This window comes from Rattus norvegicus, chromosome 4 (genome assembly GCF_021556685.1).
Source record: "Rattus norvegicus strain SHRSP/BbbUtx chromosome 4, alternate assembly SHRSP_T2T, whole genome shotgun sequence".
Lineage (NCBI taxonomy): Eukaryota > Metazoa > Chordata > Mammalia > Rodentia > Muridae > Rattus > Rattus norvegicus.
The window spans coordinates 150905118-150919188 of record NC_141537.1 but is presented as its reverse complement, the minus strand read 5'-3'; the positions used below and the strand labels follow the sequence as shown (position 1 = coordinate 150919188).

Here is a 14071-nt window from a genome sequence, read left to right as displayed (position 1 = left end):
GGGCAGGGAGCTTTGACGACGGAGGATTTGATTGGCGGGACCCTGGCTGTGGCGTCTGTAACTGAAGCGGTGGCGGGAAGGTTGCTGTGTGGATTGGCTGATTTTCACGTCAGTGTTTGGATTCGGCCCAGTGTTTTGAGTTGTGTTTTACTCCACCTCCCGGCCTGGAGCTGCAGCTGCGCCCCCGCGGACCAAAGCAGCCGGGATGGAGAGCCCAAGCCTTGGGGACAACAATGTCCCCTCCGTCACTGCTGGAAAGAGCCTAGTTTCAGACCCTCCCTGGGACCGCTGGCAAGTTTTTAAACCTCTCTCGGGCCTTAGAGGAGTCTCTCTTGTGTGGGTCTTCCTAACCTTCAACACAAGGTGACGGACACCTAGAGCTGTCGCCCTGTGGGAACAAACTAGGATGTACCCGATTCCTTGTCCTGACTGACTGGAGAAGACAAGGGAGGTTTTGTGATGCAAGCAAGTTAGCCTGGGCCGGAAGGGCCCCTCAGAAATAGCCCTATGAAAAGTCACATAGGAAGTTACTGTTGTGTCCGGGCTAAAATGATGCACTTATTTGCATGTCCCAAAACTTGGCCGCTCAAACGATTTTAAGATCTGGGCATTTAATTAAGTTGGTAATGTTTACACAGTAAACACAAAGCGGTGGGTTTGAGCGTCAGCACCGAATACCCGGGCTTGGGATCGTATATCTGTGGAGGGAGGAGGATCAGAAGTTGAAGATGAGCCTCTGGGCTCAAAGCTAACCTGGGGTGCATAATATCCTGTCTCAAAAGCAAACAAAACTTTTTTTAAAATGTTACTTCCTCTTTAAGGGTGGAGAAAAGAGATTTTGCGGCCAAAGTGACTTTCTCTTTGGAAGCTCAGCTAATTATAAATAGAGCTGGGATTTTGACCCATTTTGTAAACCTAACATTTGTTGTGATTCCCTCAGGTTTCAGTTACTTGGTCTCCTTATAAGATTCTTCTAGCTGATATTTAATTCCAAATTCCATCAGAAGAACGCCATGGTTCTAATTGTGGTTAGTCTCTAGGCCTTGCTTAGTTTCCCTATTTCCCTATTTGTAGAAAGTAGATTGGGTTAGAAGGTCTCTCTAGAGACTCACTTTTATTTATGTATGTGTTTGTGTATGAACATGGGTGTTGGTGGAGACCAGAGGAGGTGTCAGATTCACTGGAGCTGGAGTTGCAGGCTGTTATAAGCTGCCCTGATGTGGGTGCTGGGGTCCTCTGGAATAAGTGCTCTTAACCACTGAACTATCTCTCCCACCCTTCACTCACCTTTTAAAATGTATAGTTTAGTGATTAAAATACACTGTACTCAAAGCTGGAGAGGTCGTTCAATCATTTAAAGCACTTATTGCCCTTCCGTAGGCTCTGGGTTTGGTTCCCAGCACCCACAGTGGAGGCTCATAACCATCTATAACTCAGCTCTAGGAGATCTAATCCCTTCTGGCCTCAGCACCTGCATGGTGCACATAAATAAGGATAAATCCATTGCACTGACAGTTTTGTGAAAATTACCCCTCCCCCAATAATTTTTTAGAGATATCTCTCCTCTCTCTCTCTTGGTGGGGTGGGGTAGGGTGGGGTGGGGGTGTTTTGTCTTGCACACCAGAAGAGAGCATCAAGTCCCCTGTGATTACAGTTAGAAGATTGTGAGCCATTGTATGGGTGCTGGGAATAGAACTCAGGACCTCTGGAAGAGCAGCTAGTGTTCTTAACAACTGAGCCATCTCTTCAGCACCCAATGAGAGTAAATTTTAGCCTCAGAAAGTGGTGAGAATCAGATTTGGAAGTTCTTATCAAAAAATTAAGTACCTTTTAGAGGGCCACACCATTTTATGAAAGTGGTGGTGGTTGTTTCTCAAAAAATGCACACATATGTGAGGTGTTCCCCTTACATGTTTGCAAGAGAGAGGGGTAATTCATTTAAGCAGCTTGGCTGATCTCAGATGAAGAGTTCAGTTACTGGCTCATATCTCAAACTTTGAACAGCTGTTATAGAAACCTTTATAATAGCCCTGTGGTGCGAAATAAAAAGAAGTTTAGCGGGTATCTTCAACTGTTACTGTGTGGAGATTCCTAATATTTAAAAACCTAGGTTGAACTGGGCAGTGGTGGTACATGCCTTTCATCCCAACATCTGGGAGGCAGAGGCAAGCGAAATTCTGTGAATTCGAGGCCAGCCTGGTCTACCGAGCAAGTTCCAGGACAGTCAAGGCTATACAGAGAAACCCTGTCTTGAAAACCAAGGTGGAAGGGGATGCAGGACCAGCTGGGACCTGCCGTGCCAGTGCTGGGTTGCCTTGGCCTGCATGCCCAGAGAGAAATCCTTTGCGGTTTAGCACAGGGACCTGTTTGTCACCAGGACATCTGTGTGTTATATAAATAGACATGGTACTAGGAACATACTCGAGTCAAAAGCTTAATCCTCAGTCAGTTTATATGCATTTGAGCCACATGAAATTGCCAAGCTTAGCCCGAGTTTTGTCAGCCAAGATGACGGTTTTACATGGTTGAATCTAACAGTCATGGAAGTCCTCAGAAGTTTTTGGCATGGTCTTAAGTATGAAGGTTTTGTAATTTGGCCTCCTCTTTCTCAAATAATAAGGCATTTGGTTTATGACAAAAAAAAAAAAAAGAAAGAAAGAAAAGAAAACCAAGGTGGAGGAGAACACAAGTTGAAGGACAAGAAGTTGTCAGAGATGGGACAATACTCATGGCACAAGACTGCTCACTGACATTAATCTGTATTTTATGCAGTCCCATACTGCTGTGGGTAGAAATCGAGGAAGCAGGGTAAAAGACATTTTAAATGAGTTCATCACTTGGGTTTTGTTTTTCCAGCAAGGAAGACGTTGCTGTCGGACTGGGAGGAGTGGGTGAAGATGGAAAGGACCTGGTGATAAGCAGTGAGTGTGGCTCCCTTCTCCAGGAGCCTGCTGCTTCTACTCTGCCTAGTTGTACTACAGTGGCAGAATGCCACAAGCCTGTCCCCTGTGGATGGGAAAGAGTTGTGAAGCAAAGGTTATCTGGGAAAACTGCAGGAAGAGTTGATGTATACTTTATCAGGTAAGCATTTCAGGAGGAAAATAACAATACAGCCTAGTGATTTTTGTCCATGATGGGAAAGGATAGCCAGAATCTGAGGTTTATGGGCTAAGGAAATGCCTCAGGGAATAACGCATTTGTCATTGCAAGCATGAGGACTGGAGTTCAGACCCCCAGAATCCATCTACAGAGCTGAGCGGGTGCAGCAGCTGCCTGTACTCCTGGCTCTCAGGGAAGGCTGGCTTAGCTAGCCTAGCTGGACTTAGTGAGTTCTGAGTCCAGTGAGTAAGGACACCTAGTTTTAACTTGAGGCTTCCACACGCACAGGTACACATGAGAACACTCATATGCACATGCCTATAGCACATACATACATTATAAAAATATATTATGAAATAGTTCTGTTCCTTCAGTGTCACTGGGTGTATCAAGTGATTTGGGGACAGTCACATACGTACAGTGTTGATCCTACTCTCAATGGTAATGAGACATTTGGATTTAAGCTACATTTGTATGTTGCTTTTATACCATCACAGAAGAATCTATTGAAAGGGGCCATTTACAACTTCTTGTTGCTTTAAAATGCCAAATGTCTTTCGTGACATTTAGAAACTATTAATTGGAAATGTCCAGTTCTTTTCTTAAAAGTCACTTTTTTTTTTTTTTTTTTTTGTAGCCCACAAGGATCAAAGTTCAGATCAAAACGTTCACTTGCTAATTATCTTCTCAAAACTGGAGAGACTTGTCTTAAGCCTGAAGATTTTGATTTTACTGTACTGTCTAAAGGGGGCATCAATCCAGGTTATAAACACCAAAGTTTGTCAGCTCCAGCTTCCCAGCAGCCAAATGAAGCTGACATTTCAAAGCTAAACCTCAGGACACGAAGCAAGTGGAAAACAGACGTATTGCCTCTGCCCGGTGGTAATTCAGAGTCTCCAGATAGCAACAGCCTGTCCAACTCTAACTCTGCCCGTTTGCTATTGAAAGAACATAAGGGCATTCAGGATGCTGACTCTGGGAAGAGCAGAAAGCCCAAAATAAAGGTGACTGTTTTGAAAGGAATTGCAAGTCAGAGAACCAAACAAAGGTGCAGGAAGAGTCCCTCAGATTCTACTGGAAGAAACAGAAAAAGACTATGTACAGTTCAGAAAGCAGATACTGATAGCGAGCTAGTTCCACAGGAAAGTCGACTCCACAGAACTGTCTGCCCTGCAGACGCCTGTGCAAGGGCGACTGTCAGCTTGGTTAGGGAAGCAAAGGGCCTGGGAGAAGAAAAATCACCAAGCTCGGATCTTCGTTTCACACAAGTAACTTCTAGCATCACAAACAAATTATATTCAACTGAAGCAGCAGGTGAAGCAACACGTGAAGCAACACGTGAGCAGACCTTTTTAGAATCAGAGGAAATCAGATCGAAGGGAGAAGAGGAGGAGGCACATTTGCATATTGACATTTTACAGAGTGGCTCTGAAACACCCAGCTGCTCACAAGCCAAGAAACACTTGACTTCTGAGACATTTCGAGGTACTCAGTGCATGAAAGTTCTGTTAGCTGTGTGGTGAGCTGTTTACCCGCCCAGATCTTGTCTTTCGTGCCTGGATGTGATTGAGATAGGGAGTATAGTGAAGAAGAGCCATTCGTCAGATCTATCCTCCCAGTTGATCCCAGTGTCTGCCCTCTCTAAGTGATTTTTGAGAACAGGGTTTCATGTATCCCATGGGTCTCACTGTGTAGCTGAAGAAACCTTTGAAATCGTATCCTTGTGACTCTGCTTCCTGAGTGCTGGAATTAAAGGCATGTGCCACTATGCCAGTTTATGTAATGCTGGGCACGGAACCCAGGACTTAATGCGTGGTAAGGCAAGCACTCTATCAACTGAGTCACACCTCCATCCCGTAACTGATCTTTGAGCTTGGTCATCAAGCCCTTAATATGGCAGAGAGGTAATCAGCTGGCTACAGCCAGGATGCTCAGCAAAGGAAGACTGGTGTGTCATGGCTGCTACCACCTCTCCCTGGACAGCAGCTAAGAAGTGGAGCTTTCCACACATGCTATCTTCTTTTTTGGCAACAATCATAAGACTGTAAGGAAAATTCTCTGTGAAGAATGTAGATAAAACTCCTTTTATAAACTGGCCAAGAATAGTCAGCATCTTCCTGTCCCCCCTGTGCTGCTGCAGTGTAACTCCCAATTTAATTTCATCTGTATTATATTCTTTTCTTCTGTTACAGCCTGATGCGTCTCTAAAAGGCCTTGGAGCTTTCAATAATTCAAAAGTATAATCGCTTAGTTCATGTATTATTTGCACTGTGCTCGTCACACAAGAGTCCCGGGCTTGGCAGTATTGCCTATACAATGCCTCAGTGAATAATAGATAAAAAGATCTGAGCGGCTCTGGGTTATTCATTATGCTCTTATGGCATAATGAATAACCCCCTTAAAGAAGAACGGTAATTTTAATTTTACTTAGATTCCTTTGGGAACACAGCCTGCACAGATTGGTAGAACCAGGGTAACACTTGATTTCTGCCTCCAGTCCCATCCATAATTGTACGTGCCTGGGATTGATGTATCTTTAACAGGTGGCCACATATACCTAGGAAATGGATAAGAATTCTTCAATGTATGTCCTTTGAGTTTCTTAAAGCATTAGATTGTATAGATACACTGCAATTATAGTGAATAGATTAAATATTTAAAGCACCTTCTCGTATCTAATATGGAAGTATCCAGCTCATCCTATACTGAAGTCTAGTTCTCAGTGTAAGAGGAAATGATGTTGGCTAATAGGTGCCCAGTGGAATGATCATGGCTTGCCCATAAATTATCAAGCCAAAAGGTAATGAAGGAGGCTGGTTGGTTGGTTAGTTAGTTAGTTAATGTGGGAACCCATGGAAAACATCAAGTACCCATAAGATCAGTTTCCTTTATCCTATTTCCTGCTTTCTTCTAGGCTTTCCCTGCCCAGACTAGAATAGCAAAAGGCACGGGCATCATTATGTGGAGACCTAGATATTTGTTGAGTGTTTAGTCAACCCTGGTATCATTTTCTGGCAACTACTTTAAGCCTTAGTTTCTAAAAATTAAAAGAATACCTCAAATTAGTTCCCTTTTTCACATCAAGACAAAAGGCAGCTAGAGAGATGGCTCAGCAGTTAAGTGCACTTTCTGCTCTTCCAGAAAACTGCAGTTCCCCCACACCCATGTCAGATGATTCCTAACTGCCTGTAACTCCAGCTCCAAGGGATCTAATGCCCTCTGCTGGCCTCCACAGGTATCTACACATGTAACCTGCATAAATTAAAATTAAACAGTTTTACTATAAGGTAGCCGAGTATGGTGTTACAAGTCTATAGTCCCAGCACTTGGGAGTTAGATGTAGAAAGATCGTGAGTTCAAGGCCAAACATGGTTAAGTTTGAGGTGAGCCTGGACTACTAAGACATTGTCTCAAAACAATAACAAAATAATTGTGGGGTAAAAATAAGTGAAAAAAGGTGGTTGTATAATATACAAATGTAAGTAAGATATTAACTGATACTCAGGGTGTAGCTAAAAGGAGTATATGACCATTTCAACTTGAGAGACTGAAACTTGAGAGGTTTGATTGGTTAAGATTTTCATTTTGTACATGTGGGTGACTGTAGGCGTGGATGCCATATATGTGTGGGTACCCATAGAAGGCAGAAAAGGGCAGTAGATTCCCTAAAGGTGGAGTTAAAGGCAGTTGTGAGCCACTCAACATTGTTATTGGGAACTGAACTTAGGCCCTCTGGAAGAGCAGCTAGTACTCTCGGTGCAGAGCAATCTCCAGAAGCTTGTTGGGTAGCCAAGGCTCACAGCTCTTCTCAGCTTCTCCTGTGTGCCTCCTTTTTGGTAAATATATGTAGCTGGAGAACCTTTCAGATGTGTGGGGAAGTTACAGAAGAAAAGAGAAATTACCATTTCTAACAACCACTGTACCACCTTAATTCTATTCTTAGTGTCTCTTTATGTGTATGTGCATACATACACATAAAATTAAGGTCATATGTAGAATTTTGCCTCTTTTTTTCCTTTTTGAGGTAAATGTCAGTAGAAAATATTCATGATAGAGTCTCAGCATTTTAATGGCCACATTGTACAAATATATTAGACTATTCAGACTGTTGCAGTTTTCCATACTGTGAACTGGCAGAGTAAATCATAGGGACCCGTACAGGGCTTTTGAGCTAGCCTGCTTGGATTTCCACTGTAACTCTCCCACTAACTGTGTATCCTGGGACTCATTTAGCTTCTCTGTGCCTCAATGTACTTATGAATAAAGTGGAGATAAAATAATGCCTAACTGATAGGATATTAGTAGAATTAGGGTAACTTATGTAGCCTAGGATAGCCCCAGCATTCCCTAAATCATAGACTAAACTGTTTTTGCTTTTCAGAAGACAGCATCCCACGAACACAGGTAGAAAAAAGGAAAACAAGCCTGTATTTTTCCAGCAAGTACAACAAAGAAGGTACCCACCCTTCCCCAAGCAGAACAGGAGGTCCAAGTCTTTTATGAGAACGACTGTGACAACCCTCTGTTTTTGTAGCTCTTAGCCCCCCAAGACGCAAAGCCTTCAAGAAATGGACCCCTCCTCGGTCACCTTTCAATCTTGTTCAAGAAACACTTTTCCATGATCCATGGAAGCTCCTCATCTCAACTATATTTCTCAATCGGACCTCAGGTTTGTGGGTCACTGTCATCTTGTCCTGGTTAGAAGGAAGAGACCCAAACTGGTTAAGAGGCCCAAGTTCAGGGGTTGGGGATTTGGCTCAGTGGCAGAGCACTTGCCTAGGAAGCGCAAGGCCCTGGGTTCGGTCCCCAGCCCCGAAAAAAAGAACCAAAAAAAAAAAAAGAGGCCCAAGTTCAAGGTACATCTCAAGTTTGTGATATTGGACAAGGCTTTTCCCTTTTAGCCCTCAGAACTTTTTATGTATGCAAACATTAGACTGGATAACAGCCAACATTCTTTTTAATATAAGAGCCAGGTGGTCACTGATTTCCTACTAACAGATTAGCTTTGGTTATCTGTGAAGGAGTAGTTAATATTTTTTCCACCCTCCATCCTGCTCGGAACCCCCCTGTGTTCATTAGATGCTTATAGTGGTTATCTAGTGAGCCGATTATTTGAAAACTGGGCCAATTTCAGCATAATTTGGACTAATAATCCAGTAGATTAACAGTGTTGGTATTTGGTTCTGTAAGTGGCTGCTGGTTCGGGCAGTGACTTGACAGTAGTTAAACATGCAAGACTGGGAACATAGCTCAGTGGTGGAGCCCTTGCCACATGCAAAGTACCCAAATTTCATTCCTAGCATCACAAACAGTAACAAAAATGCCACTGCCTGAAGTTTCTAGATGTAAAACTACCTAAACAAGAAGTTGGCCTTTCCCGAGACATGTGTCTGACATTGTTTATGCTCCCCAGGCAAGATGGCCATCCCCGTGCTGTGGGAGTTTCTAGAGAAGTACCCTTCAGCTGAAGTGGCCCGGACTGCTGACTGGAGGGACGTGTCAGAACTTCTTAAGCCTCTTGGTCTCTATGATCTCCGTGCAAAAACCATCATCAAGTTCTCAGGTATGTTCCCCCAGCCCCAGTGGAAGAAGCAGATTGCGCCCAATGAAGGCAGCCACACCTTAAACTTTAATGCCCCCAGATGCTATATTAATTGAGGTCATTTAGCTCAAGCATGAAAGACGTTTAAAACAGCCCACTTGCCCCATACCAGAGACTCCTACTGACCTGGACCATAAATCTTTGCCCAACACTGAATAACCCTGTGCATAGAAGAGAAGCATTTCCTCTATTTAGCAAAGCACAGAAGAGTGGTGCGGAAGAGGCAGGTGATAAGGGCATTGTGGAATCGAGGGTACCATTGGTGCTCTTCAGAGGGAGGGGTCATCTTGCCCCATTAGGTGTAAGGAAGGTGACTTTCCCAAGGCTGACCACATGTTGGATGTGTATCCCTCAGATGAATATCTGACAAAGCCGTGGAGGTATCCGATTGAGCTTCATGGGATTGGTAAATATGGCAACGACTCCTACCGGATCTTTTGTGTCAATGAGTGGAAGCAGGTAAGCCCACCACTGTATAAGCCAACATATCCAGCATATTTGCCTCTAGGACACCCACCAGTATGCCTGGATCTATGAGAAAGAAGTCCTGTTGTAGTCCCAACCAGATTTGTTCTCTATTCAAAGAGCAGCAGGGGCATAAGGTTATGAATTGTAGTTATGAGCTTATGAGGTGCTGTCCAAGTCCCTATGCTGTGTGCTATGGCCTCTCACTGACTTGAGCTGTCTGTCACTCCTGACCCTGTTACCCATCAATGTTCTGTTTAATACTGACAGGGGGTCTTCCTGTTAAAAGGAGCCCCTAGTGCTGGGAGGAAAGTGGATTGTGAGCCAGGGAGACGGCTTAGGGTATAAAAGTGCTTGCTTGCTGCACAAACCCGGTAACCCAAGTTCCATTCCTGGAACCCACATAAAGGTGGAAGAAAAGAACTGACTCTAAAAAATCTATACTTCATAGACACGACTCTTAAAAATGAACTTCACAGACGTGCCTCAGTATACACACATACACAACTAATAAAATTAAATTTTTTTCTGACTTGGCACATTGCCTTCTCACAGTATGGCCCTATATTAAGACAGTAAGGTCTAGACACCCAGGCTAAAGGGCCACAGGGTGTAAAGGTGTTCTCCCCCTTCACCATCAGAGCCATTGGTTAGCTTCACAGGGTCTGTAATCATCACTGCCTTCTGCTCCAGGTCTGGATTAGTTCTGAACTGGAGAGCACTTTGTAAACTGTAGGATTTCTGTTATATAAGGGGTGATTACTGGGGCTGGAGAGATGGCTCAACGGTTAAGAGCACCCGACTGCTATTCCAGAGGTCCTGAGTTCAATTCCCAGCAACCACATGGTGGTTCATAACCATCTGTAATGGGATCTGATGCCCTCTTCTGGTGTTTCCGAAGACGGTGACTAATACAAATAAAGTAAAATCTTTAAAAAAAAAAGGGGGGGGTGATTATATACAGTCTGGGTTGCTGCTGGGTTCAATGTCCCTGTTTATCTCAGGTGTATTATAATGAACTCCCTCACCAAACTTTAAATGTCTCTATGGCTGTGTTGCATTTCTTCCAGGTGCACCCTGAAGACCACAAGTTAAATAAATACCATGACTGGCTTTGGGAAAATCATGAGAAACTAAGTCTATCTTAAAGCCGCCTGTCTGAAGCTTCCTGTGCATTGCTCTGTGCTTCCACTCCTAAGGGCCCTGTGGTGTACAGGCATGTAGTTTCTTCAGTTCGTTAGAAGCCATGCATGTCTTAAGCCCCTGCCAAAGATAGATCTTTGTCACTAAATGTTGTAGACAAAGAAATTTGGGAGAAAAAAATTGTTGAGTAACGGTCCTAAAAGTGTGCTCTGTTGGTTGGGGATTTAGCTCAGCGGAAGAGCGCTTGCCTAGCGAGCGCAAGGCCCTGGGTTCGGTCCCCAGCTCTGAAAAAAAGAAAAAAAAAAAAAAAAAGTGTGCTCTGTTTAGTTTTTCCAGTGATGAAATTCAACATGCCGATGCTCAAAGCCAGTTACCAGCACTCCTGCTGAGGAAAAGCTGAACATCTTTCTGTACAAAGTGATACTGTCATGTGTGGAAAGACTGCCATTCTTATGGGTATTGGAGTGTTATAGTTTAAATAATGAGGCATATACTCTAAAAAGAGTCACTAAGTAAAAACCAAATTGACCTACACATGGTGGCACACACCTGTAATCCCAGCACTCAAGAGGCTGAGGGAGAAGGGTGGAAAGTTGAGGGCCTACCTATACTGCACCAGAGAGACTGCCTCAAAAGCAAACAGGGCAGGGCCAGGGAAGTGGCCCAGTAACTGAAGTCACTTGCTGCCATGCCTGATGACCTGAACTCCATCCCTGGAACCCACTCCTGAAGGCTGACTCTTACCCTCACTGAACTCACATATACATGTTATAAAACACATAAATTTCAGAAATGATCTGGAGAGGGATGGTTCAGTGGTTTAGTATGTTGTTACTTTTACAGAGGACCTGAATTTGTTTTTTAGCACCCACATCAGGCAGATCATAATTGCTTGTAACAACTCCTCCTGGGGATCTGACACCTTCTTTTGGCTTCATTGGATACCCCAGCACATGTAGCATATATATAATTAAGTCCTAATTACTTAATTGCAGCTTGAAAATTAAATTTCCTCAAGGCAACATCCACTCAAAATGCATAATATTCTATCCCATTTCCCTTAATAAAATATGTTCTGATATATTCACCCATGCCAGTCGCGGTGGTACACTACTATAATCCTAACACTTGGGAGTCTGGAGAGGATCATGATGAAGGCCAGCATGGGCTACATGGTAAGACCCTATATCAAAAACAAAACAAAAGGTCCACTGGAGGCACACACAGACAATGAACAGATGGGTACTGTAATGTGTCTGCATAATCCCTGCACTTGGGATGCTGAGGCAAGAGGACCACTGTGAATTCAAGGCAGCCTGGTTTATGTGAGTGTGAAGGTAGCTTTGGTTACACAGCAAAACTCTGCACTAAAAATACAAGCCAAGCTTGTTGGACTAAATAAGCTATGTCTGGAGAAGTGTCTGTCCTGTATAATGCAATTCTAAAGATCCTAATATACTGTGAAACCTATCATTTTGAATTAGGTACTAATAAAATATTTTTATTAAAAAGGAAGGTCCTTTGTCATCGCATGTTCTTGACCTCTTGCATTGACAATCTTAGGAATTTTAGATTTGGCCGTAATATGCCTGTGAGGGTGTGGCTTATGGCTCCATTGCAACTCTCTTTAACCCTGATCCTTTGTGAAACCTCATCTCTCCCAGTTGAAGAATGGAATCTTTTTATGTTTGGTACCACTTCCACGACAGGTAGTATACTATCATGGCTCCAGTCCCAAGGGTCAATTGTTCTAAGGATTGGTTTGAAAATTAAATCAAATGAAGGCAAAGTAAGCCAACTGTCAGGAAGCGGTCGTAGGATAGGGCATAGGTATAGGCAGATGTGCTGTGATGGCAGGCTCATTGATTTTCCCTCTGGTGAACAAGTGGCAGCTAATAAAGAGGGATGCTGGAACTGGAGAGGTGACTGGTGACAATACTCAGGTTCAGTTCCTAGCATCTCTGAAGAATCACAGCTCCAGGGGATCTGTTGCCCTCCTCTGAGCACACAGGTAGTGTGTACACATACTTGTGAAGTAATAAGTATACATAAGTGTAAAGAGATGCAGCGAAAAGTGATAGGAAAACTGGCCACACCTCCCACTTCACAGCAACCCATCATATTTTCACAGACATCACAGGAACACACGTGCAGAGCACTGCTGAGGAGGCAAAAGGATGAGAAGGCTCTGTGGAAACCTAGAAAGAGAACAGTGCTTACAGTACGGCAGAGAAGAGAAAGAGGATGGGTGGATAGTCAGACACAAGCAGCTCAGAGTCCAGAGAAATCTTTGGAACTCTGGGCCACAGCCAAGGTTAGGTGGTAAAGCAAATTTCCCAAATGCCAGCTATGAGGTAAGACTGCAGGGCAGGGCACTGACAAACCCCCTCTCCCTGGTCACTTTGGAAGGGAGCTCTGCCTAGCCCATTGCTGGGGTTCCAGGGTGCCTCTTCCCTTTTAGAAGGTAAGGTTGCCTGACCTCCATGCCTTCCCTGGCATCTCAGTGAAATCAAGTTGCCTTGTCCTGGTTCTGTAAGTGTTCAAAGGCTATGGCTCAGAAGGGCCAGTGGAAGTGAGGGCCTCATTTGTTATAGGGAGTTAGGAAGATGCTAAATCTGGTGAAGGTGGTCCCCAGCACAGAGAACTTGTTCAAAATAATGATGATCTTTATTTTGCAACATAATTTTAGAATCAGGGTGTAGTTCAACGATTGCATTTGCCTGGCTTGCACAAGGCTTAGGGCTCAGGGCCCACCAGTACAAATAAACAAACAAAACCTTTTTTTTTTTTTTTTTTTTTGAGACAGGATCTTTCTATGTAGACTTCCAATTCACAGAGATTTTTCTGTGTACCACCATACCTGGCCAGAATAAATTTTTAACTGTTCAATTAAATGGTTTTTGTGTTTAACACATTTATAGCCACTGACACTAGCTAACTCTAGGACATTTCCATCACCCAAAAAGGAAACCCCACTCTAGTTAATAGTTAATCCTTTCTCACCATTCATCTCTGGTCACCAGCAGCTGACTGTTGCAGAGTTACCTATTCTGGGCATTTTGTATAATAGAACCTTCCGTGTGAGGCCTGAGTCTGGATTCTTCCATTTACTAGACTCCATGTAGTATGGGTCATGTGCCTTCCATGCACACCCCATGTTTACCTATTAATGAACATTTCAAAGGTTTATTATTAGAACTTACTTCCGGCCTCTGTTTCTGGCTTTGATTTTTAAAGATAGTCTCTCATTGTGTAGCTCTGGCTGGCCTGGGACTTATGTAACACAAGCTGGCCTCAAACTTAACGTCTATCTTCTTGCCCATCTCAGCGCTGGGATACAAGTGGTTGCCACCATAACTGTTGATTCCAAACCATAACACCCAGACATAACACCAAATACCTGTCTTTTATTTGACCTTGACTGACTAGGATTCTTAGAACTCAGCGCAGAGTATGACACTTTTTTTTTTTTTTTTTGAATGAGAAAAGTGAAACCTAAAGATGAGATCTGTGAAGATCCTTCAGCTTACAAGAAAATCGGGAAAAAAAAAAAGTTTTTCTTCAGAATTTGGCCACAGGAAGACTGACATAGGCATGACTTCTAGAAGTAGGCACTAACCAGAGCTAAACAAATCTCTGACGCTCCTGGCTTCCGGATTTTGGGGAGGAAGAAGGAAGAAGGGTTCTTCCGCCTCCTTCCTGCAAGTGGGAGCGCTCAGCCAATCGGTGTAGGGCAACAGAGGCTTACTCTCTCAGCAGGTG

The 14071-nt window shown here is 43.6% G+C and overlaps 1 protein-coding gene across 4 annotated transcripts; it reads left to right on the top strand.

Moving 5' to 3' along the window:
- Nucleotides 1-48: 48 nt before the first annotated feature.
- Mbd4 (methyl-CpG binding domain 4 DNA glycosylase) lies at nt 49-11824 on the top strand. Of its 4 annotated transcripts, XM_087659212.1 has the most exons (9): nt 112-291; nt 639-738; nt 2856-3081; nt 3737-4584; nt 7481-7555; nt 7634-7768; nt 8513-8662; nt 9057-9160; nt 10237-11824. In XM_087659212.1, the coding sequence occupies exons 2-9, from the start codon at nt 729-731 to the stop codon at nt 10312-10314; spliced, it is 1626 nt and encodes a 541-aa protein (XP_087515338.1). In that variant the 5' UTR covers nt 112-291; nt 639-728; the 3' UTR covers nt 10315-11824.
- Nucleotides 11825-14071: the final 2247 nt, after the last annotated feature.

Excerpts from the sequence above, each read along its gene's own strand:
- Mbd4 (XM_087659212.1), top strand. Across the intron at positions 7,769-8,512 it reads ATTTCTCAATCGGACCTCAG|GCAAGATGGCCATCCCCGTG; the intron begins GTTTGTGGGTCA and ends TATGCTCCCCAG. Across the intron at positions 9,161-10,236 it reads GTGTCAATGAGTGGAAGCAG|GTGCACCCTGAAGACCACAA; the intron begins GTAAGCCCACCA and ends CATTTCTTCCAG.